Source organism: Marmota flaviventris, chromosome 13 (assembly GCF_047511675.1).
Source record: "Marmota flaviventris isolate mMarFla1 chromosome 13, mMarFla1.hap1, whole genome shotgun sequence".
Classification (NCBI taxonomy): Eukaryota; Metazoa; Chordata; class Mammalia; order Rodentia; family Sciuridae; genus Marmota; species Marmota flaviventris.
Window position 1 is genome coordinate 68,621,561 of NC_092510.1, and position 26,659 is coordinate 68,648,219.

The following is a 26,659-nucleotide window of genomic DNA, read 5'->3' on the forward strand; positions in this document are numbered from 1 at the left end:
TTTTTTTCCTGCCTGCCCTCCCATTCTAATAAGGCTGGAACATACCAACAATCTTAGGAGATGGGGGTTGGTCTGGCTGTTAGAAGGAAGTCTCATGAGTGCTTGGGCCCTTCCTAGACTTAGAGCTTCTTAGACAGTAAGAATAGCACAAGGCACTTTTGACACTTTGAATCAAAACACTTTTTTCTTCTGAAATGTAGTGAAATTTTTTGTATGTTCTTCAGAATATTATAAGTCAGGTGTTTAGAACTTCAAGAAACCTTTTCCCATGAGTTAATGTTAGAAAACTAGCTCCATAATAATCTTTTATGAAACCAAACTATAGTAATATACCAGTGGTATCCTAGACCCTGTGATTGTTTTGTTGAAAAAGTTTCTAGTTTTGAACTTAGAAGCCTTATTTGTAAGACTTAAAGAGGACTTCTTTTATTCACTTGTTTATTCATTCTTTTCTTTCCAATACCAATCCTGCTTTCAATCAAAAAAGTTCTGTTGTTATCTCATTTGTATATTTTTTTTTAAAGAGAGAGAGAGAGAGAATTTTTTAATATTTATTTTTTAGTTCTCGGCGGACACAACATCTTTGTTTGTATGTGGTGCTGAGGATCGAACCCGGGCCGCACGCCTGCCAGGCGAGCGCATTACCACTTGAGCCACATCCCCAGCCCCTCTCATTTGTATATTGAAATGGTTTAGATTTTACTTGAATAGAGGATTATATTACATTTATTAGTATGTGTACACACATATACAGGTTTATATAATATATTAAAAATGTGTGCCTATACACACACATATATATTTTGGGAGGGGAGAGGGATACTGGGGATCAAACCCAGGGCCTTGTGCATGCTAGGCAAGTGCTCTACCACTAAGATCCCCAACCCAAATATGTATTTTTAAAGCCATCATATTAGATCCAGTTGCCTAAAATATAATGTTTTTACCTCTAAGTCTTCTTTGGCTTGCCAGTCCTACATAGCTGCTGACCAATTATATATTTTTCCCAGTCTTTTACACTCTGAAACAGTTCCATGCCCCTCCATATTGTATCTGTATCTAATTTATGAATTCCTCTGGGCCCATAATGCTACTTGGCTACTGTTTTTCTGTTTCTCTAATTTGATGTTTCTCAAATGACATTCTGAGATGTTAATTGGCATGAAACTTGTCCTATGGCTTGAGAAATTTGTGTAGTAGCTCCTCATTTAGCAAATTAATGTACTTTAATAGTTACATTAATGTATGAAGGGCTTTACAAAGTCCTATAGTGAATCTGTTCAACTTTTTTTTTTTTTTTTTTTGGAACTGGGGATTGAACCCAAGGGTGAGCCACATCCCCTACCCTTTTTAATTTATTTATTTTTTATTTCGAGATAGGGTGTTGCTAAGTTTTTGAGGCTGGCTTTAAACTTGTGAATCTCCTGCCTCAGCATCCTAAGCTGTTGGAATTCCAGGCATGCACCACCATGCCTGGCTGTTCAACTTTTTTTAATTCTTTCTTTCCCAGTTTATTTGAACATGAAACATTTTCTTGAGGAATTAATATTAACATATCATGAAACAGTATTCTTTTATACACAGAAACACATCTAATATTGTCTCCTTTCTCAGTTCTCCAAATTAGTTGTTTCAAACCTTGACAGTTTCAGCTCAAGACCCCAAACCCTACCTATTTCAACCGTATTTTTATTCTTTGTTTGGGATTTTTTGTTTTGAGACAGGATCTTGTTATATTACCCAGGCTGGCCTTGAACTCAGGATCCTCCTGCCTCGGCTTCCCAAGAAGCTGGGATTATAGGTGTATACCACCACATCCAGTGCAACTCAATTTTCTGACCCAGTCTCTATTTCACTGAGAAAGTACGTTCTGTCAGCTTCATTCTTCATATATCAGTGTCCTTAAATCTTTTCCTCTTATCTTGATTGGTCCTACTGTTACTGGAGTCCTAGGCCAGAGGCCTTACTCTTGGGGTTCTAACAAGTCAGGTTTGGCCATTTGTCCCAAAAACTAAACAGAAAAAGTAATAGTGAAAAGCAGGAAAGGAGCTTTTCTCAACATAGTCACATTGGGAAGACAGAGTGAGATCTAGCATCTCAACTTTGTCTTTGGAGTGTTGATATGGGTTTTAAGATTGAACAGAGGAAGAATTCAGGCTGGGTATAAGGGGTAATGCATAATTAAACAGTCCTGGTCAGACTGTGGCCTGGTTGGTCATTATCTCAGTTCTAGTTCCTCACGGTGGCTCCAGAGAAGTCCTTATCATTAAGAGGGCAGTCTCCATTTGTTTCACAGGATGCAGAATGTTTATCTATCAGACCAAGGATCCTGGAAGGGGGTGGTTTGGTTTCCATGAGATGATTGCTCCTGTTTAGGGGGCTTGTGGTAGGGTGATGTGCCTGCAAGGCTCTATTATTCATGGAAAGAGTAGACCAATGACTGTATACTTCTAGGCACCGCTCCAGGGGTCTGAAACAGAATGCTATAAATATCCCTGCAAATCTTGTCTTAGTCTCAAAGGGGGACAAGATAGGCTAGGTAAATTTAGGGCCAGTAAACTTTGCCTTATCCGTTTTCAGATGAACACTCCTTAAATGATTAACATGCCTATGTGCAAAGCTGAGCAGGTCATAAAGTTTAAGGTAATAAAGGAGATAGATACAAAATTAAGGCAGAAATGCCAAGCTTTATCCTTTATCCTTTATCCTTTTACTCATTGGGCATCTGCATCTGAAGGCCTAAGTAAACAGTCAATACTTTTAACAAAGACAGCCTTGCTAAATCTGTTATACTACTACCAGGCTATAAATGGATGAAGTAAGAGAGCATAATTTTTGTTCATTATTGTGTCCCTGTCTCTAAATAAGAATGTCTCTTTCTGAACTGACATCCCCTTCCAGGAACCATCTCATTCAATTTCTCTTTAATCCATTTGACTTCCAACTGGGTATACTATAATTCAGTTTTGCCACCAACCACTCATAGTTAGCATAACCTCCACAAGTTTTAAAGGACATGGTCCCTAATAAGACTTTCATTACTCCAGACAGGAGCCTCACTTCAAGGGTCTTAAGGCCACTTACACTTTTGATCTGGGTATAAATCTGTGGTCTCCCATGACCCTTTCAAGTTCAATAATTCACTAGAACCATCCACATAACTTACAGAAGGCAATATGATTAAAATTGCTCTTTGGAGCTGGGGGCATAGCTCGATGGTAGAGCACACACTTAGTTCTTAGTTCTCTGGTTTCAACTTCCAGTACCAAAATATAAAAAACAAAATAAAATTACTGTTTTACTATAAAGGGTTCAAGTCTGGAGGACCAACCAAATAAGAGACTCTTAGGACAAGGTCTGGGAGGAAATGCAGAGCTTCTGCATGGAATCAGGATGTATCATCTTCACATCAGTGTATTCAGCAGCTAGGGAAGCCCAGTGAGCTTCTGTGTCAGGAGTTTTTATCAAAATTTCATTACATAGGCATGATTGATTGAATTATTGGTCTCATGTTGGAATCCAGTCTCCAGTCCCCCCTCCGAAGATTGAGATGTCAGGTTGAGAGGTGACTCAGTAGTCCCAATCTTCTAGTCTTTCTGGAGTGGCGGCCAGGCCCCATCTTGAACATATTTAGGTAAGATAATGAGTCATCTCATTTTCGTAACAAAAACACTCCTATTACTCAGGAAATTCCAAGGATTTAGAGTCTCCTAAGAATAAGGACAAAGGCTAGTCATTCTTCATTTTACAAGAGTTATCTGTACATTATTGAATTCTTTCTTGAACTCAGGCTTTTGCCCTCATCAGGTCACACTGATGACACTTATTTGAAGTCATCAGCGTCTTTCACGTTGCTATATACTGTAGTCAATTTGAATCACATTACTTGACAACATCATCTAGCACAGTTAATGCCTCCTCCTTGAAACATTTTATTTAATTGGCTTCTTGGTCACATTCTCTCTCTTAGTTTTTTCCCCATACACTGGACACTCTCCTGCGTTCAGACACCTAATGGACATCTCAAAATTATATCAGAATTATTTAAAAACTGAATTTCTGATTATCTCCTCACCCTCTGGAATTTCCTTTTTCAGTCTTTTCCATTTCAGTTAAGGGTATTTCCAGGTATTTCTATTTTCCCACTTTCTCACACCAAAAATTTTATAGTCTTTGATTTTTTTTCTACCATATCACACATCTAATCTAATAGTATGTTCTGTCAGCTTTGCATTCATAATATATCCAGACTCTGATTACTAATACCACTTCCACTGCTGCCCCCTAGTCAAGACACTATAATGTCCTATCAGTACTATTGGAACAGCTTACTGATGTTTTCTCCCTTGCTTCTCTGTTGTGTGTGTGTGTGTGTGTGTGTGTGTTTGGTACCAAGGATTGAACCCAGGAGTGCTTAATCACTGAGCCATACCCCCAGCCATTTTTGTATTTTATTTAGAGAGAGTTGCTTAGTGCCTCACTAAGTTGCTGAGCTGGCTTTGAACTCACAGACCTCCTGCCTCAGCCTCCCAAGCCACTGGGATTACAGGTGCCAATTCGCCCAGCTTCTACTATATATATATATATATATTTTTTTTTTTTTTTTTTTTTTTTTTTTAAAGAGAGAGAGAGAGAATTTTTTTAATATTTATTTTTTAGTTTTCGGTGGACACAACATCTTTATTTTTTATGTGGTGCTGAGGATCGAACCCAGCGCCCCGCGCATGCCAGGTGAGCGCACTACCGCTTGAGCCACATCCCCAGCCCGACAATATATTTTTATCACAGAAGTTAGAGTGATCCTTTTTAAATGTTACTCAGATTACTCAAAACCCTCCAATTGTTTTCTATTCTTCTCAGAGTAAAAGCACAGGTCCTTTCAATGGCCTATTAGAGACCTGTATGCTTCAGTTAAGACTTCTGTTACTTCTCTAATATCACACATCATCTTCTACTTTCCCTTTCATTCTTTTCCAGCCACATTCCTTGCTGTTTTATGAACACACCAGAAACTGCACTTGTTGTTTGGAAAACTTAATAGACTTGTTCTCTTGCTTTCTTTAAGGTTTCTGCTCAAGTATCATTTTTTCAGTGAGGCTTTCCTAACCTGCCCTATAAAATACCTTCCTATTCCCTAACACACATTCTCCTTACTCTTTAACCTGCTTTATTATCGCCATAGTCTTTACCACCATTCCACATTAACATTCATATCCCCCCCTTTCTCTGTGTGTGTGTGTGTGTGTGTGTATAGTTTATTTCTCCTTCCAGGGAATGTAATCTCAATGAGGACAAAGCCTCATGGTTTTTGAGTGAATGAATTGATTCCTTGTATTTAATAAACTGTTCATAAATTTTTTAAAATTTAAGTTGTCAGTGGACCTTTATTTTATTTATTTATATGTGGTGCTGAGAATTGAACCCAGTGCCTCACACATGCTAGGCAAACGCTCTACCACTGAGCCACAATCCCAGCCTCCATAAAATATTTTTAAGTTAATAAATACCTTAAAAGAAGAGGTGTGCCCTGTTTCTTGCTAAACATAATGCCTCCTTATAAAATAAAATTTAAAAAAAAAACTTGATTTTATTCATTTTGGACTCCTCTTGAGACATTTTTCTGTCAGAAAAGCATTAATTCTCAGCTGTTTCCTTCAATCTATAAAGAAGCTCAGGTCTTTCCTACTTTTAGAAGGGAGGTGGGGAATCTTCCTGTAGCCCTGCATCTTCCTATAAGTACCATACTCTTCTATTCTGGTCACTGCCAGACTTCTTGTGAATCTATATTTACTGTCTATTCTTCCTCACCTCTGGCTTACTCTTTAATAGCTTTCATTTCTACTGGCCTCAGAAATGACCAAGTGGCCTTGTAACTATTAAATCCATTTTCTTTTTCATTTTTCAATCTAACTTAATTCTTGTGGCATATAACACTACATCCTCCCCTGTAATACCACTCTCTCTGGTTGACCCACCTCAGCTAGACTGTTCCATCTCAATCTCTTTGTTTCTTCCCATGTCTCAGATGTTGCCAATTTTTTAGAATCTGGTGTTATAAACACTTAGCAGAAAATCCATAGGCAGTGTCATTTCCATATACCTCCTTTATGCTGATGACTTCCGAATTTGTATGTTGAGGTTTGCGCTCCAGGCTTCGATTTCTGACTTTACTGGAATTTCCTTTTGTATGTCCTATAGGAAATACACATTCATCATGTCCTAAATGAAATTCACTATTTTTTAAAAACCATTTGACTTTGTATTTGAAGTGTAATAATAGAATCTAATCCATAGGGTAATTGTAAGAATTGAATAAGACAATGCATAAAACAAGCTTAGTATTAAATTCTGGCACACAGAAAGCATACAATAAATAATAGTTACATTATCACATAATAGTTTTCCCTATTAGACTGCAAGTTGTTTGAAGGCAAGGACCATATCCTCAAACTCTGCACTATCCTTGACTTGTAATAGATGCTCTTTAAGCATTGAGTTAAAATTAATAATAATCTGTGGGATAAACAGTTTGTGTAATCCTTTCAATTTCAGATGTTGGGTTTTTGTTTTTGTTTTTTTCTCCCTAGGTGCATTATGTTGTAATCATTCTAAGGATAACCAAATGTGCCGTGATGTATGTGAACAGGTAAGCTTGATCAAAATTGTAGAGGCTGTCAATTATGTAACTGCTTATTAAGTTTAATAACTTTGGAGAAATCTATTGGACAGTACCTTAACATATGATCAGAGTTCACATCACCAATATTAGGACAAATTGACATGTGTCTGCTGATACAATGCAGTGAGAAGAAACACAGCATCTTATAAAGCATTCCTGCCAAAAATTTATACCATGAATCATGAAGAAACAATCAGGTAAACCCAGATTGAGGGATATTCTTCAAAACAGCAGCCTATAATCCTCAAAATTATCACTTCTATTAAAAATATCAGTTATTATAAAAAACAAAGAAAGGCTGAGAAACTGTTCCAGATTAAAGGAAACTAAAGAGAAGATAGGACAACTAAATGCAGTGCATGATCCTAGATTGGATCCTGGAATTAAAAAAAAAAATTGCCATAAATGATGTTATTAGATAAATTGGTGAAATTGTTGAATATGGACTTAACATTAGCTAGTACTGTATCAGCATTTTTATCCTGAATTTAGTCATTATATTGTAGTTAGTATGACAGTGTCCTTATTCTAAAGAGATACATGCAAGGATTTAGGAATGAATGATCATAAATGTCTATAATAAATTCTAATATAGTTCATCAAAATAGTAGTAATAATCATATGTGTATATATAGAGTTATAGCAAATGTTGCAAAATGTTAATAATGGGTGAATCTTGGTGAATACTATGTGGTTATTCTTTTGTATTACTCTTAACATTTTTTGTAAGTTTGAATTTTTGTGCTTGAGACTTTTTATCAAAGTGTCACTGAAACAGTATTTATTCATAAAGTCCTACTTTTCTTTCATCATCTAGCCTTAGTACCTGATAAATTATGGTCTCAGACATCTTTGAAGTTTTCTTCTAGTAATAATCTGGATTTTATCACTTTCTAAAACTAGGAGAGCTACCTTATGGGAATATAACTTCTCTCAAACAATACTATGGACTTAGTTTTGTTTTGTTTTGTTATTTTATTTTGAGGATTGAACCCAGGGACCACCACTGAGCTTCATCCCCAGTCCTTTTTATTTTGTTTTTATCTTAAAACGCAGTGTCTCTTGAGTCACCGAAGGTCTTGCTAAGTTGCTGGGGCTAGCCTTGAACTTGGGATCTTTCTGCCTCAGCCCCTTGAGTGTAAGGAATTACAGGTGTGAGCCACTATACCTGGCTATGGACTTAGATTTTGCAAGATACTCTGTGGTTATAAGACATAAGAGTGTCTCAGCTCATCTGAGTAGCTAATAGAAAATGCAGTGGTGTGCCAAATCAAAGTTTTTTGCAAATTTGCTGCCAGAACAATAGCTTTTTTTTGATTGATTGATTGATTGATTGATCAAATCCCGGACCTTGTGCATACCAGCCAAGCACTCTACCAGTGAGCTACATCCCCAGCCCCAGGAGAGCTCTTTAAAACAAAACTGGCCTGTTGGTGGTATCACTATAAGGAATCTTTTAAAATAACTCTTGGAGACATTGCTTTTCTGACTTTTTACTTTGTATCTTGAGGTTTGGCTTCTTCTTGCTTTTCCTACTGAGGTTCCATAAGGTTAATAATTGTGAAGAGGTGTCTCGTAATGAAACATCTGCAGTAGGTGAGATCTGGTTTCTTAAAATCTGGAATGTTAGAAATTCCATAATTTAGCAAATCAGTTGAATACTATAGTCACCCTAATAAAGAACATTCTTTTCTAACCAAGTTCTTAACTAATTGAGAAATAAGACAGATAGGTCCCAGAGTAAAACTTTAAAACTAGTTACAACAGATGTTGAATGTGGCTTTATCTCTAGGCACACACTAAGTGACAGAATTTGACTCACTCCCAGAGGAAAAGAGGTAAGGACTGGGTTGTGTGTGTTCACTTCCTCCTACAATTTCAGCAGTCAGCTAAGTCAGACATTTAAGTCATGGAAGGAGTGAGGAGTATAAAAAGACGCCTGGAAAGTTAAAACTAATAGAGCTCACACCAAATGGAAGAAAATACTAGGAGTGAGGATTTATCATTTCTGCAACCAATAGGGAATAAAGGGAGAATGGAGTCCTGATAACATTTAGATTTTGTGCTGAAGTGAATAGTCCTATAAACCCTTGATAACTAGAAGGTTGGGAAAAGGCTTTGGTTGGGCAGGGGTTAGATTCACCTTCCTGGTGAGTTGTCTTCAAGACAGTTGAAGACTTGGAGTTAAAACCTTTGGAATTAGAACTTAGATAAAAAGGGCCAGTGGTTTATAACAGTCAACAAAATAAGTGTGATGATTTACTATGAGTCTGTCAACATTGTCTCAGGCTAAAGGTAAGGGTTCTGAGATCTGAGAAAAGGCCCTTAGCTTTTAAAAAAAAAAAAAAAAAAGAAGAAGAAGAAGAAGAAGGCTGTTAGCAGAGGTATTCTAGAGCAGGGACTTTTGCTCAATCCCCCAATGCTTATAACAGTGCCCAGTACTGAACATTTTCAAAAATATTTCTAGATTGATTGAAATGATGGGGCTAAAAGTCATACTGCAGGGATTTTATTTTAATTTAATTAAAAAGTTTAAATGTATTATGTACTCTTTCAAATTTACAAAAATGTATTCAGTTTTTTTATATATCTTATGTCCCCAACTGTATTATAAAAATTCTTCAAATATAAGGATTATGTCTTACTTAAGTGTTGTATTTAGGCCCTTGTTTATGGAAACTGATCAGTGAGTGCAGGTTGATTGGTGAACAAATGAAAGAAATGAAAGAAAAAAGTTGGAGAAATCAGCCAGGCACAGTGGTACACACTTATAATTCCAGTGACTCAGGAGGGCAAAACAGCCTTGGCAATTTAGTCCTCAGCCCTTCAAAAAATGAAGGGCTGAGGACATAGCTCAGTGGTAGAGCACTCCTGGATTCATTACCCAGTACTACCAAAAAAGAAAAAAGTTGGATGTGTCAGTAAGTCAGTGCAGAAAATGAAAATTTGGTTAGATGAGAGGACCTTGCTTGTTTGAAGACAAGGGGAAATGAGTTATAAGTTGAGGTAAAAAGAAGTTCTTAGAATTTAAGATTATAAGCCCTGTGGTCTGATTATTTCTGCCTTGAATGGAGTATAAGTGTGGTTATAATTTTTTTTGGTCTGATGTGATTTATATAATAAAAGTATCTATTCTAGATATATATTCATCTTTTTTTTTAAGGTGTGATTACCTGTTTAGTAAAAAAAAGTAACTGGGACTGGGGTTGTAGCTCAGTGGTAGTGTACTTGCCTAATGAGTGAGGCATTGGGTTCGATCCTCAGCACCACGTAAAAATTAGTGAACAAAGTAAAGGTATAAAAAAATAAAATTCAAAAAAAAGTTTTAAAAAAGTAACTGTTTATATTTAAGTCTACATTATTATCTAAAAGTGTATACATTCTGGCTTCTTTTAGCTAAATGTATTCCTAATAATTAGTATATTTTTCTTAGGTTAATTCATTCTACTTTATAGAATCATAGTTTTAGAGAAGGGATCTGATGGATTATCTGACTTTTAGATTTTGTTTGTTAGCTATTCAGATAACTGGAACATGAGACTTAAATTTTTTTCCCCTTATGTTCTAAGCCCTGTACTACTTTAACATGAATTATTTCATTTAATTCTTACATCAAGCCCTTGAGGAGGTAATATCATCTGCATTTTATAGGTAAGGAAATAGAGATATAGAAAGTTAAATAACTAACCAAGGTCCCCAAGCCAGTGATTTGAACAACAGGGACTCAGAGCCAAGTGTGTCTAAATTATATACTTATAATTAGTGAACAAAATAAAGTCCATTCTTATAGCCACCAAGATATAGCCATCTCCTATAATACAAAGTAGGTTGCCCATTTATTCAAAGTATATTATTTACAATCTCAGTTCCATGTTCTTTCCATTGTCCTAACCTGTTTCAAGTGCTTGGAGGTTTTTTGCTTTTTTGTTTGTTTTTGCCTTTGGTGTTTTTGAGAAGAAATGTTGAGGAACAAGGAAATGAGTTTGAAAGCATAGCTTTCCTTCTCTGTGCTTCTTTCTGTTCCACTACCAAAGTCAAATAGTTTCTCTTTCTCATTCATTTTTGTCTGTTGTTGTTATTTTTTAACCATTTTTTTTCTTTCACTCATCCTTATCTTTTTATAATGGAAAATTGCAAATATATATGAAGGAAGTATAATGAGCTCTGTATTCAGTTTTGGCATTATTAAGTCATGACTAATTGCATTTCATTTAATCTCCCCCCCCCATACTCTTTCTATCCCTCCTTCCCCATTATATTGAGGCAAATTTATATTGAAGCAAATCCCAATTGTTCTGCCATTTGATTCATACAATTTCAGTTTATATCTATAAATTATACATATTCATTTTTTTAAATATAGCCAGGCTGGGGAGTTTGCTCAGTGGTAGAGTGTGCCTAGTATTCATAAAACTCTGGGTTAGATCCTTAGCACTGCAAAAATAAATAGATAAATAACCAAAGTACCATTATTTTCTTTGAAAATGTAATATTCTAATAATAGCTAGTTATTAAAATTTCTTAATTATTTAATAAAGCTTTTTAAAAATTTTTTATCAATTTAAATGAGAGGTATACATTGCAATTGGTTGTATGTCTTTTAAATATCTTCTTTTTGTTGTTGTTTTTTGACAATTTAAGAATAATTATTTGAGGGTCTTTTACCCAACAATACTTTTAAAATGACATACTAATTACTTTTCTTTTTAAAAATTTTTTAATTATTATATGTATTTACTTATATTAATTATACAAATTAATGGGTTCCACTGTGACATTTCCATACATACTGATAACATACTTTAATTATATTCACCCTCCCTATTACTTCCTACTACTTTCTTTTGCCTCCCCTCTCCTTAAATGTCTTTTGATCTATAGATTTCTTCTAGTAACTTACTTGATGAATAAATTTGATCATGTATCCTGTAGAGTTTCCCACAGTCTGTACTTTACTGTTCACATCCATGGTGTTATTTAATGCATTGCTCTTTCCTCTATATATCTTAGTAATTAGTTGTTAGATTTAGAGCAGAGCTATCCAACAGTACTTTCTACATTGATAAAAATATTCTATGACCATATGTTAGCCTCTGGCCACATGTGCCAAGTGAATACTTGAAATGTGATTAAGGAGACTAAGGAACTGGTTTTAATGTTATTTAATTTTAATTGATTTAAGTTTAAATTAAATAGCCACACATGACTAACAGCCATCTTATGAGACAAATCCAGAGCTTGATCAGATTGAAGTAAGGTTTTATTTTTGTTTTGTTTGTTTGACATTTCTTCCCATGAATGGTATTTTGTATCTAGTTGTCATTTTTCATGATGTTAATAGTCACTTTTAATTACCTAAATGTTTTAATTCACTAGATATAAAAAACTTGTGATATTCTATCTCTTTTTACTTCTTAACTATAATTAGCAGTGTTGGAGGAAAATGCCAACTAACTAGAACATTAAATCCCTTAGTATTCATGGATTAATAGTCTCAACTATTTGCAGATAAACATGAAGGTCTATCTGATATGTGTAATTATTTCTAATTTACTGAGACACCAGAAGTAACTATATTAATTTAATTCCTATAAGGCTGTGAGTCATTTGGCCTGGTGAGTGAATCTTGTCAGCAACTCAGGATCTTTAGTGAAAGATGGCTTTGTCTTTATTTCATAGAGAATTTGTGTGCCATATGCTATTCACAAATTTCATATTCATCAGAGTCAAAGATATGATACTGTTTATTTTTTAATTGTCATCTGTTGACTAAAAGCATTTGTAGAACAGTTTAGAATAAATTTTTCTTTTTTTTTTTTTTCTTCCCTTTTCTTCTCTCTTAATCTCTTCCAGCCCCACTCCCAACAGGTTTTCTCCACTTTGGGTCAATAGAAAAGGGTCTAGACTTACTATTTTGGACTTTTTGATCACTTGCCAAATTAACCAACCTTTTAAGAAATGTTACCTCAGCTTAATTTAGATGCTTCCAAGGGTTTTCCATTTATAAAAAGAAGCTGGAAAATATTCTGGACAACTGATAAACCTAGAGGATAATAAATTTTACTCCTTATTTCTTATAGCCAAAAGACAAAACAAACAAAAAAAGCTCTACAAAAACCTTTTTTCCTCTTTTTTTTTCCTTTTGTCAAATAGATTTTCTCCTCAAAAAGTGAATCCCGACTAAAACATTTATTACAACGAGCCCCAGATTATTGCCCTGAAACAATGGTAAGTCCTACTTAAACTATGAAGGTTTTTGTCTATATGAAACTAATGAGTTACTTTTAGATTAGCATAATTTTCAATGTGATTGTGGTCAGGGTGAATTATTAGATTTAGTTAAAATATTAGATTTAGGTAAATTTAAAAAAAAATCTTTACACAAATTGTTTAGATAGAATATGGTCTTTCATCTTTATTGTGTATTTTAGGATGTAGGAATAAAAGCAAGTTTAAATATAAATGTATTTCGGCCTTTAAATTTCACTGTAGTATTTTATTTGATATTTTGTTTTATGATTTTATTTTGATTAATTTTATGAAAACTATAGTAAACTAAATCTTATTTATTTTGATTTTTAAAAATTGGAAATAAAGGAACATATGCAGAATATTATTCCTGTATTTCCATTTTCTGGCATACTGTAGATCTGTTGCTTGCCTATCTAAATCAGATTTCTTAAAATATTTCCATTGCTTGGACTCTTCTCAGTATTTGGGATGCTCTTGAACCAAGACAATAAAGCCTGAGCTTGCATGAAAGAACCTCTTTTTATATATAGTGCCTTTGTTATGTGGAAGGGGAAAAAAAGATGGTCAGTCTGATTGACATGTTTTCCTTAAGTTACTCAGGAGACACTTTTGTCTCTGTTCTTGGAAAAACAAAGAGTATCCTGAGTAACCAAACCCATCCTTAGTACTTTTAGATGGGAAAACAGGAAAAGAGTAAGCAATATTTGGTATCTCAGCTTCTTTTCTTTCCTGAATGATGTGCATTTAGCCCTTGAGCATTGATTATATGGACCCAGCCATAAATAAATTAACCATACATAATTTCTGTAGAAATTATCTTTTTTTTTTTTTTTTTTTTAATAAAAACGGGTTATCTACATAAGCCTTTTGGTGGTTACAATTTCAGGTTGAAATCTGGAGTTGTATGAATTCATCTTTGCCAGGTAAGCAGTAGAAAGTATGACATTTAGGGGTTGGGGTCATGGCTCAGTGGTAGATTCTCAGCACCACATATAAATAAATAAAATAAAGGTCCATCAACAACTTAAAAAAATTAAAAAGAAAATATGACATTTAGTATTTAAATTTTAAAAACTTATTTTGTGAATATAAAATCTGTCATAGACCAATAGTGTAATTTGTTCTCTGGAGTTTTTATCCTTGTCTTCCCTTCCACACCCAAATTTTCAAATGTATAATTTATTCTCATCCATTCAAACCTTTTATACTCTTATCTCCACTTCTACCATTCTTGGAAACTATTCTTTGAAAGATTACCAGGATTTCTTGATTTGTGCTTTATCTCAGTGTTTACTCTCTGATTTTCCCAAACACTTGCTATTATGACTCTTCCAAGACCTTGGCCTTGGAACCTTATTTTCTCATATCTTTCTCCTTTTACCTACCATAAGGACTATAATTGTTCCTCCGTTCAGTGCTTTTCGCTTCTCTCTCCACACTTACTGTGGTGATGTCATTCCTTCCCAGAACTTCCCAGAACACATATGTAATATTTTGAACACAGAAATACCTGTACTCTTGTTTGCTTCAATTAAATTAATCAATCTAATTTGTTTGTGACTTATAGACATCTCTTCCTAGATTCTTCATCCAGATGGTATCTAAAGTGCAAATCCAAAATTAGACTCATAACTGACTCTTTTGTGATTAGAAAACCCATAAGTTTTCTTTGATTCCCTTTTCTTTCCAGTTACATTAACTCTTCCCTTGCAAAATCTTGCAACTGTCTTCTCTATTCCTAGTTCAAGACTTTGTTATTTTGCTCTTGGGATAGAATATTATAATAACCTTATGATTGATGTTTTAATATATTATATACATCTTTCCTGTCCTCTTCAGAAAGAATTCATCAAGCAATATCCACTTCCATTGGAATAAAGCCCAAATTTCCTATCCTGGCATTCATGGTCTTCTAAAATTAAGGCTCATTCTAGCCCTGGTTAAAGCCAATGTCTTGGGGTGTGGGGCTGGGGAAGGGGGGTTATACCTTATATATCTCTGAATTCTGGAGGCTGCCACATTCTTTAAAGTTTTGTATTCCAGACAAATTGAGCTGTTTGTCTTCCTGGAATTGTCCACCCCCTTCCCTGTTTTCCTAGTTATCTCTTTACCTAGTGTCCTGGAATTTATACACATACATACACATTCTCCACACATACAAACTGTAATCTCCATAAATAAGTCATGTGTTTTGTCTATTTCATACTTTCATAGCCCACATAACACGTAAGAGAGTACCTTTTCTATATAACTACTGAATAAATGTAAAAGATGGTTGAATAATATTTTCTAATATTACTGGATACATAGAAACAACAACACTGCATTATTAATAGCCCACAGAGTTTATGACCTACAAGGTTTCTATTCATAATTCTTTCTAACATGTGAGAAATTCTGAATAGCAAGTAGCTAAGATTTAGAGGAAACCATACTAGACAGTGGGGCTAGATAGAAGTCTGTGCCCCTTATGCATTAAGAACACATGGAGATGAAGAAACGTATAATGTGCAGTATTTTTAGTTTTTATAATTGATGTGGTTTGTAATAATCAACTTCAGTGCAGTTTATAATTATACTTTGAGAGCTTTGTCTATCTATAAACTGTTTGTTTTGCTTAATGTTTTTCAGTAGAATACTTAAATTTATTGTATTAAGTCCTAGTTTCTTGTTACCTATTGCCTTGAATTCCCCACATTTTTTTTTCAAATGTAAATAATAATTTAATGTAATGCAGATGTTTATCTGTAGATCTGTGTATTACATAGAAATGGCATAGAGCATTTTTTAAAGCAAATAAAGGAAGATTTGCAGCATTCCTACAAACATGTCTTTTCTCCTTTCATTGTTCACTTGTTTTTTCTTTTCTGTTCCTTCATTCATTCATTTCTTCCTTCCTTCCTTCCTTTCTTCCTTTATTTATTTATTTTTAATACCAGAGTGCACTCTACCACTGACCTACATCATGAGATCTTTTTTATTTTTTTATTTTGAGACAGGTCTTGCTAAGCTGCCAAACTGGCCTTGAATTTGCAGTCCTCCTGTCTCAGCCTCCTGGGTTACTGGGATTAGAGGCATACACCATCATGCTGGGCTCTATAGTTACTTCTTATGTTCCCTAATTTTATATGAGCAGTCAGTCATTTTTTTGACATTTATGATCACAAAGGGTCTAAGACCATATTAAAAGCCTTTTTGTAATTTTATAATCTTTTGATTTCAAAGTACTTTTGTTAGAGAAATAGCTGCTGTGTATAAATTGAACCAAAATAGTACATAGTCATTTTGCCATGATTAAGTGTGCCCTTCAAAGTCAGGACTACCTCACAGAAATTGTTCTTGCATATATCCTAAGTATCATTATTTAAATAGCATCATAGGTTTTTACTCTTCTACATATATAATATTTTGAACACAAAAATACCTGTACTCTTGTTTGCTTCAATTAAATTAGAATCTTTGCCTCTGATTCAGTCTACAAAAATAAGAAGAGGCCTCTCCATTACTTTCCTCTCTCTATGTGTCCTCTAATTGAGTGGGAATGACTTCATAAAGTTTAGGTTGAACTGAGAAAAGTCAAGAAGCAGAAGACCTGATAATTACGCTTTGTGGGACCCTAAGGAGACTGATAAGCACTGGGAGTTAAGGGTGAAGGAAAGGGCTTAAGATTTTGATGCCCTGCTATCTGGGTGAATTTTCCTGTGGTCATCCTCTTTGACTTATAGTGGTTTCCATAAAACATTTTGTTGTACTGTTTGTCTTTGTTGCTACTTATGAAAAACATTTGAACATTTTGTTTTTAAGGTGTGTTTAAGAAGTCTGATGGCTGGGTCGGCTTAGGTTGCTGTGAACTGGCTATTGCCTTGGAATGTCGACAGGCATGCAAGCAGGTAACACCTGGCAATCAGGCTTTTCTGCATCATGAAGTATAGTTTAGATTACTGTGCATATGTTATACAGTTAGCTGTACATATGATTTAGGCCTTGCCTACTTTATTGCATTGGATAGGTGACCCACAGAAACTGCAAAGTTTGTCGTTTCTTTTGTGGATCATTTTCTTTTAGATTTGTTCTTTTTTCAGTTATGGCTGCTACATGTAAGATCTTCAGCCTTCTCCTATTCTTTCTTATCTTACTTCTCTCTGCCGTGCAAAGAAAGAATTTTATAGGAATCAGGGCCTTTCACGCTTTGTCCATGGTCATGCGGAGTCAATGCTGAGTGTCTCCAAATAGTCATGTAACATTTGCATATGCTTGGACAAAAGAAGTTGACACAGTTGACCTATTTCATTTTCATCTTCCCTTTCTCTTTTATCATGGCTTTACCCTGAGCATGTTCTCATATCTCTTCTCTTAACCTAAGTGGTATGTGACTCCTACAGTGAGTTATGGCTTCTTTTTGATTTGATGTATCTCTGGTCCATTTCAGGCTAGGTCCTTGAGTTCTTCCTCACTGCATATTTTTATAGTGCCTCCCTGGAATGGGAAAAGTCACCACCACCAGTCTTCTTCACTCCAAATGGTGGGAGTAGACTTAACTAGAAAACTAATTGTTTAGATAGTGGTTTAATGAACATAAAACCACAACTGGAAATTGTGGTTTCTTCTTGTAGGGACTGATCTCTTAACAAAACTATATGAGACATGGTGTCACCTTCACTTTTACACAAACCATATGTACCATAGCCTAAGCAATACTCTTTGGGTAGCACATGAACTAGCTATATGCGTTCTCCTTTAGGCATTAGAGTGAAGCTGAGTTGTACAAGATTGTACTGTAATGGGTCTAGTGAAATATAAAGCAGTTATCAACCCATTCTGCTTTCCTTTCCCATCCCCACCAACTGGCTTATTCTAAATTGCATGGGCTTAGATGTAGGAGGAAATGAAATAAGGGACTAGAGTCCATGGCTCTGAAATTACGTCTTTAAATGGAGACTAATGTCATGTAGAAGATTAACTACTTTTCAGCAGATTTGTTTTGCCTTGTTTTACATAAAAGTGCATACTTTCATGTGTTTCTCTGAATATCAGTTTCTCATCTATAAAGGTGATAATATCTTTTTAAGCTTGTAAAAGAATTATATAAAAGGAACTTTTTTTACTTGCCTGACATAGTACCCTTTCTTTCTTTAGTTGTCCTCTCGACCATACATGGCCCTTTTCTGAGAAAATTGACTCTGTAAGTTCAGTGTGAAAACTTTGAGTATACAGGGTTAAAGAAAAAGCAAAATATAAGGGCCCTGGCAGAGCTTCACAAGAAAATTTGCTGTGGCAGAGCTTCACAAGAAAATTTGCTAGAATGGAATCCAGCTTAAAAAAAAAAAAAGTCCTCTGATTTACATTTCCTTCAAAGTCATCTTGTTTCTGAAATAACAAAAGAACCATGTTATTATGTGAGATTAAAACCATAAAAGTTAGAGTGAGGCCCTAGTATACTGAATAGATCCTAGAATGATGTTTGTTTTAAGGACATTGTATGAAATTTATTGTATTTTAGGAACTTTTAAAATATCTGATTATAAGATTTTTCATGATAAAATAAAAAATACTACACTGGCCATTGACATACTAATATGTGCTCTTTTTTATCTTTGCTAAATAACATGTATAATAAATTAATGGAGAAATGTGTTGACTTTTAGGCATCTTCAAAGAACGATATTTCCAAAGTTTGCAGAAAAGAATATGAGGTATGCATTTTATTTAACAAATATGGGTAGCCTATTCAGATATTACCAGAATTGACAAAAAACACTTAAATTTCAAAAGTGAGTTCATTTTTACACCAACTGCCTTCTACTTTACAGAAAATTTTGCTTTGACTAAAATGTCATTGCTTTGTTTAGAAATGTATGTCTTTAATTAATTTTGGTATTAATTTTAAAGAAATGCCTTAATCTAGCATATAAAGTTTTTTAACCAAAATATTTTTATAACAAAGCAACTGGTTTTGCTAAGACTGTGAAATCATTTTTCTTTGGTTCTGTATCCTCTTTTTACCCCTTTTCTTATCTCTTGACCTATCTAGGTATTCCTTTTTTTTTAAATCTCTGTTATAAATATAAACAAAAATAAAATCACACTGCTAGTGTGCATAGCTTCAAACTTTTCTAACATCTTGCATTTGAGGGAAAATACTAAGTTACAAAGGCTGTGCTAAATTTGAAACTCTTGTCTCCCACTGATGGAATTTCAAGCACTGTGGTGTCTAGATAGAGAAGATACTAGGGCAGAAGTAGAGAAGGTATTTTCTGTCAAGCAGAAGATTTTCCCTGATGTGAGAAAGACTCCTTTTGGGGGCTAGAAAATGCTCATTTTCTAGAACCCCATTGTTAAATGAGATAATTTTATAGTTTTTTGTAGTATAAGGTGATGTAATTAAGGAGACTTAAGTGCACATGTCCCTCATTGATCATTTTTATATCTAAACATTGGGAGAAGAAAGAATAACTTGTAACTACTTCTAGATTATACTTCTGATTTTTTTTCTTTTCTTTTCTGAAAGCCTATAATTATCTTTCTTAACATTTTTAAACTGGAAAATCTTATTTATCTTTTGTTTCATTGTATTGTTGGCTAAGTTATATCTGTTCCTCTGAAGACAGATTTCCAAATAGGCTATAGCTCTTCCCTGTTCTTATTAAAGAAGCCTTGCTACCAAGAAGTAAAAGGTCTCCCCCCCCCCACCCTTATCTCTCTACCTTTGATGTGACCAGTTTGGGTTTCTCTTGAACAAAGTGGCTAACTATGATAATTCCTTCTTTTCTCCTACATGATGTCTGACACTGTCCATCTCCTGTAGCCTGTCCTCCATAATTTTAGTGTGCTTCCTTCTCTTGTCTGGATTTCTGCATTGCCCTAGGAAGTCTACCAGTATGTGTTGATGAAGGACGGGACAGGAAAGGTAAGAGAGACACTGTCCTATGATAGAAATAAGAACAGTTCGGTTTTCAGTCAATCCTCCCTTACTTGAATTAGAATTAAGTAACCATTCTCCAAGAGTCTATATGACAAGCAGGTTCTTTATTTTTATATTAAAAGCTGACCTCCCAAATTATTCAAGATAATGTAGACTCAGTTTGGTTTTTTATGTTACTTAGAAACAAAGAGGCAGGAGCACTTATACAGGATAAGATTTCTGCATTATAAATCCTAAATAACAGTAACTGTTCAAGTCTACTAGCAATAATGACTACTTGTTGTAAAGTAAATTTGGTGTAATGCAGCCTGTTTTCTCATTGGTTTTTTATCACTATCCAAAACGAGGCTTTTAATATCTTTTTTCTGGAGTGGTCAGGGTTAAATTCTTAGATATTTAATCCCTTTCTTTAGGCTTATAATTTTAAGGGTAGCATTTCCCTTAAAGGATGGTTTTGCGTAGTTTGATTCAAGATTCAGAGAGTTGGTAATTACATTTGGAGGAGCTTAAATTATCTTTATTGGAAAGATGCTACAGAGTTCCTTTTGAGGAGTTTTCCTAGAAATTTACTTATGTGAATAAAGTTTAAAAAATGGTAATGCTATAGCCAGGCACCATGGCACACGCCTATAATTTCAGCTACTTAGGAAGCTGAGGCAGGAGATCTCAAATTTGAGGCCAGCCTCAACAACATAACAAGATCTTATCTCAAAATGGAAAAAAAAAAAAAAAAAAAAAATGATGAGCATCTAGCCCAGTGGTAGAACACTGCCTGGCATGTGCAAATGTGTAATACTGGACTAAATCCCCCATATTACAACAAAAAAAAAAAAAGAAAAGAAAAGAAAGAAAGAAAAAAAGGAAAAAAAAATTATCATGCCATTTAAGATTCTGTTTTGTTCTAACCAATGTAAGATAAACAAGTGAAATATAAAGCATTGTTACATCTGATATTTATAGAGTGTACTGAGAGGCTGTTTTATATATTAGAAAACACAAACTGGAATTAGTCTTAGGTTAAAATTCTGATTAAACTACTTATAGCTTAACTTCAAATACTAGACAGTTATAGCTAATTGAGTGAAATTAACTAAAATATATGTTGCACTCATAAGGGCTCGGGGAAATCCAAAACAGAACAAGCATGTTGGGAGTTAGCAGGAAAAACTTTGCAAAAGAGAAAGACCTGAAAGGGTTGGTATAATTTGGTTGTTAATAATGCCATGGCTGGACACAGTCATGCACACATGTAATCCCAGTGGCTAGGGAAGCTGAGGTAGGAGGATCGCAAGTTCAAAGCTAGCCTTAGCAATGGTGACGCACTAAGCAACTCAGTGAGAGTGTCTCAAAATAAAATACAAAATAGGGCTGGGGACGTGGCTCAGTGGTTGAGTGTCCCTGAGTTTAATCCCAGTATCAAAAAGTAGATAAAAAATAAGACCATGGATCAAAGGCACGTTAGCAAAAAAAAATGCACATAGCTTATGCAGGGAGCAAAGAGAAGACAGCCCTGTTTGGGGCTGAGAATCTGTGCTTGGAAAGATCCTGGAAAGATGACATTTGGAGGCTCCACTCATTATTAAATAGAGGTGATGATGATTTGGTAAAAAAAAGATTAACATGACAAATTGCAAAGCCAGTATTTTAGAAAGCTTAAACTCTTAGTTTTGTGCAGACTAAGTTTTAGCTCCTTTAAATCCCTAACTTAGCTAAAAATATATAAGGTCAAGCCAGCAATAGGATGATGGCAATAGAATCAAGTATTCAAGAGTAAGTCAAAGATTTGAAGACAGAATTTAACTGGATTTGTTATAATGTTTTGAATGTGAGAGATGATGTTCAAGGAGATATAATAAACATTACTAATCTTTTAAGCCTAGTTCCTTGGCATACATTTACTATTTTCCATGCTTGAAAGCACTGTATAGATCTCTTTCTGGCAATAGGGCAGACTTGGTATCTAGACCAGTCCTCCAGATGAAAGCAATTTAAAATGCTAGTTTATGGGGCTGGGACTGTGGCTCAGTGGGAGAGCACTTGCCTAGCATATGTGAGGCATTGGGTTTGAGCCTCAGCACCACATAAAGATAAATAAAGGTATTGTCCATCTACAACTAAACAATAAAGATATTTTTTTAAAAGACTGTTAAAATGCTAGTTTAATTTGCTGGAAAGAAAGTATGGAATTCCCAGACCAAAAAATAAGACAGGAATCCAGAAAAGAGCACTAAAAATGACATTAGCACTGAGGATATTTGATGAATAACTTCTATAGTGTTGTAGCTTCAGAAGTCAAGAGATATATCTTTGGTTCTGATCAAAGATGGAAAACCTAATAATTGTAGTACCCTCTGCTTCCCACCAACAAAATTGGGATCCCAAAGGGGCTACACTGTCAGTATTAGGATAATCAAGAAATTTCTTTTTAAAAAAGAAATATGTTCATTTCCTCCCCTTCTAGGGGCCTACAAAGAAAATTGCTTCTCTCAAACATTAACAATATAAGCTGGCCTTCACTTGAGTTTGCAGCCCACATTATACTGAATATTGATACAACATCAAACTGAGAATTTATTTAAAGTGATTCTAAAGTTTATTTAAAGTGTTTCTAGTGGCTCTTAGGTGCCTGAGACAAACTAACATAAATCCTTTCTGGGGAATATGTTCTTATTTCAGACTTCTTGAGTTTTCATAGATAAAGTTCTAAGAAAAATAAACAACTCATGTGTAAATAAATCCCCAAATTCACCAGAAAACAAGTTTCATCAAATGAACTAGCAGGAATAATGGTGAACAGAATAGTTCCTGAAAATACTTCAGATATAGAAATTATCAGATGCAGACTATAAAATGTTTTATGTATTTAAGAAATAAAATACAGTGAGAGCAAGCATAGTTGAAAAAGAATTTCCAGAAAAAGCATAGTTGAAATAAAAACACAATGGATGGATATTGTAGCAGATTAAATACAATCAAGTTAGTAAATTGGAAGGTAGAACTGAAGTTATGGAAAAGCAGCACAGAAGGACATAAAGCTAAACGGTAGTTCAAGAGACCGAACAGAGTAAGACTCATCTTCTCATTGAAGAACTAGAAGAAAAGTAATGTGGCAGAGGCAATGTTTCAAGAAGCCCAACAAATCCCCAGCCGGATTTTTTCTTTATACATTATAGATACACATGACAAATCGTAAAAGCAGTCGGAAAAAATGACATTGCATTCAAAGGAGACCAACAGCTGATTTCCCAGTAGCAACAAAGGAAGCCAGAGATCAGTGAAATGATACTTACATGCTTCTGAAAGAAAGTAAACATCAACCTAGATTCTCTTACCACCAAAAATATTTTTCAAGAAATATTAAGATATTTCCAGATCCTTGCTAGAAGTGCTTCTCCAAAGAAAGTTTTGAAAGATCTTGTCCATCAGAAAATTATTTGAAATGCAAAAGGGAATGTGAGCCAGGCATGTTGGCACACGCCTATAATCCCAGCAGCTCAGGAGGCTGAGGCAGGAAGATTGCGAATTCGGAGACTCACTCTGAATAAAGTACAAAAAGTGCTGAGGATGTTGCTCAGTGGTCGAGTGCTCTCAGGTTCAATCTGTGATACCCCCACCCTCAAAAAAAAGGAAATGTGAAAGTAGAAACCAGGTAAATTAAAACACATATTTTATAAAATAATGGTAATGAATTATTGGATTTCAAATTGAGAATTAAAATACACACAGCAACAATAGCAGATTCATTAGAAAGGCGATTAAAGAAATTGAAGCATTTTGAGTATTAGGTCCTTTTAATGTAAAGACCCATATTTCTAAGGTGGTTAGAAATACAGGACTAAATATAAGGAGAGATGTCATGCCCAAAATGAACCTTGAAGTAACCCTTGAACATTGAGGGTGTGAATGAAAGTTCCATGAAAGAGAGCTGGGTTTTGAAGATTGCTTCATTAGGGAACTGGAAGAGAAGGAGCAGATATGGATAATGGCAGTTCAATGACCAAATGAAATGACTTTAGTTCAATGACCAAATTGAAATAAGATGTTCCATAAAAAGAGAACTTTCTATCACTGGAAATGTACAAAGTCTTATGGGATTCACACATTGGAGAGGGAATTTTAGCAATAGATAGGAGATTCAAATAATGTTCTTCCAGTTTTTCAGTTTTCATTTTGAACAACACCTGAGAGTTCTTCCTTCAGTACTTAAGAGTACTTCTTTGAAGATTACCTGTTTGATTAAGGTCACCAAACTTTGGTCTATAAGAAATGCCAAAATCAATCATTAACTTAATGACTACATCAACATGTTCAAGTGTCATGGGAATGAATACTCAATTCTAGATTCTCCTTACATTTTCACAAGTGCAGTCCTTAGCCAACCTAAGTATTGCTTAGGCCATATGAGATTTACAAGATATGCAATACTAGAACCTGAGATCATATTCAAAATATGCAACAGTTGGCATGACAGGCACAAACAGAGCAGATGCTAGTTATATACATACAGCCATATAAGTGCATACTGGCTGATTAGAGCTAAAGTAAACATGAACTTGATGTTTTCTATGAAGTGAGACAAAGTAGAGATTCTTTTTTAAAATATATGCCTCTATATATGGGAGGGGATAGAGTTCTTTTTCTTTTCTTTTTTTTTTTTTTTTTTTGCATAGTCTTTGTCCAAATCATAGCTGTAAACATTTTCTTTTGGCCACCAAATGTAATGATTTTTAAAAATTTTTCCTGATCATTGATAGCTGTTTTCTTCCTTGAGTATCAGAATAAACATCATTAAGATGATGTGAGACTGGTACATTTCCAGAGACCTGGCAATGGCTATAAAGTAATAGGATAAACTTTATTTTTGGATTCATAAACCATTCCATACCTTAAATGTCAGACATTACCTGCTACTTTCTTAACACAATGACCATAAATATGAACACCTTTCCATTTGTTGCATGATCCACTGAAGTACTTTGCCACAAATTTACTATCAAACTTTTACATTTTTACTTGTTTCTTCTTTCACAGATTCTTCTCTAGGATTTCCTTCATATTCTTTTTAGAAATGTCATTGTAATTTCTCTCCTTTAATTCCTGGCTTTCTTCATTCTAGTTATTTGATGTTATTTTATTAAGAAAGGTGAGATATTATGAAGGAAAGTCAGTAGGAGTACTTTGTGGGGACTTATTTTTAATCTTAAGGCAGTTAAGTTTTAAGCTAAATAGTTGTTAATACAACTAAAATATTGTTCTGCCTTTGGGTTCTGCTTCTGTGAAAATGATGATAAAATTAAGGCTCTGAAAATATTAAAAAGAGACTCTTAAAACCACAAAAACACTGTCAGCCTTGAGAATTCAGAGGCCCTACGTTCAATCCCCAGCAATCATTTGCTACTTTGTCCCAACAAAGCCTTCAGGACCTAAATATAAATAAAGTGTGTTTAGTGAATGCTGAGGAAACTTCAAGAATTGTTGGGATAGCTGGGGATGTGGCTCGGTTGTTAAGCGCCCCTCGATTGTTAAGTACAATCCCTAGTACCAAAACAAAACAACAACAAAAAAAGAATTGAAGACTGTGAATGGGAGACTTTGTAAATGGTAAGATGCTATGCAGGCATGCTACATCAGAGTGGAGTAGAGCCGTTACCTGCAGCTGATGAGCTCCAAAAAGAGCGAAACCGATAAGGTCCTGCAGTACTGGCTTAAGACGGTATAAAACCTTGATTATGTTCTACTTGTAGGTTGTTTTGTTTTGTCATATTTGTATTGTTGTTTGGGGAGAGGAGTAACTCCTATTTAGTCTCCTTGCCCTAGTATATTTTCTAATTCATTCCTGTCTGAAGTCATCTGAATGAGAGCATCTCCTAAAAGAAATCTGATCAAGTTAGATTAGTTTGTGATCTGGTCTAATTTTAAATAGCCAGGGTTTTTCTACTAGGCAATCTCACCTAGTCCCATAAGTTGTTTTGTTTTGTTTTTGTGGTGCTGGGATTAGAACCCAGAGCCTCCTTCATGGTAGGCAAGTGCTCTGCCACTGAGCTGTATCTCCAGCACAACTCCCATACCTTGCCTCCATAGGATGACAACTCCAAAATCTTTTTCTGAGCTCCTGAATAGGTTTAACTTTGATGTTCTATTGAAGCAAGGAGCACATCAACCAAAATTGATTGATTTCAAATTAACCAAATTATTATTTTCCATACATTCTCTACTTCTTTCTCTCAAAAGTGATTCCTTTAAGGACTAATTTGATTGTGTCACTTCCCTCCTTAAAATTCTTAGTGGCTCCCCTATAAGATATAGTTCATGCTTCTCAGCTATTATACCAAGCTTTTCTCAATCTAGCCCCTGATTCTTCCCACCTTTACACTTTAGCAGCACATTACTTATAATTTTCCAGATTGTCCATGTTTTATTTGTTAGTTGTACTTACACAACTTGTTTGTTTTACCTGGAATTCCCTTTTCCAAATCCATTTTCATATATTCCTGTCCAGTAGTATACTGGAACTGACCCCTATCAATTAGAAAGAACGGATTGTTAAATATCTGGAATTTTGCAAGCCAGTTTGTAACTTGAAATCAGCTATCAGTGAGGGTATTTATACCAAGAACATCAGCAAGTACTATACAAATCAGGACTTTTTCCCCCAATCAGTTAATTCCCCCCAAGAAAGCTGGTCCCAACACACCATTATCCACTGGCAACCTTTGCCTCAATTCTAGCTTAGATAGTAACTCTTTCTTTTTTTTTTTTTTTTTTTTTTTTTGTGTGTGTGTGTGTGTGTGTGTGGTGCTGGGGAT

At 34.8% G+C, this 26,659-nt stretch overlaps 1 protein-coding gene across 1 annotated transcript in view; it reads left to right on the forward strand.

Annotated features, from left to right (window-relative positions):
* Nucleotides 1-26,659, forward strand: part of Reck (reversion inducing cysteine rich protein with kazal motifs) — a 78,412-nt gene that overhangs the window by 8,416 nt on the left and 43,337 nt on the right. Inside the window, exons 2-6 of the mRNA XM_027930818.3 lie at nt 6,588-6,646; nt 12,833-12,907; nt 13,818-13,854; nt 16,736-16,821; nt 18,577-18,624. Of these exons, the coding sequence (XP_027786619.1) occupies nt 6,588-6,646; nt 12,833-12,907; nt 13,818-13,854; nt 16,736-16,821; nt 18,577-18,624 (305 nt within the window). The remainder of the gene's footprint in view (nt 1-6,587; nt 6,647-12,832; nt 12,908-13,817; nt 13,855-16,735; nt 16,822-18,576; nt 18,625-26,659) is intronic.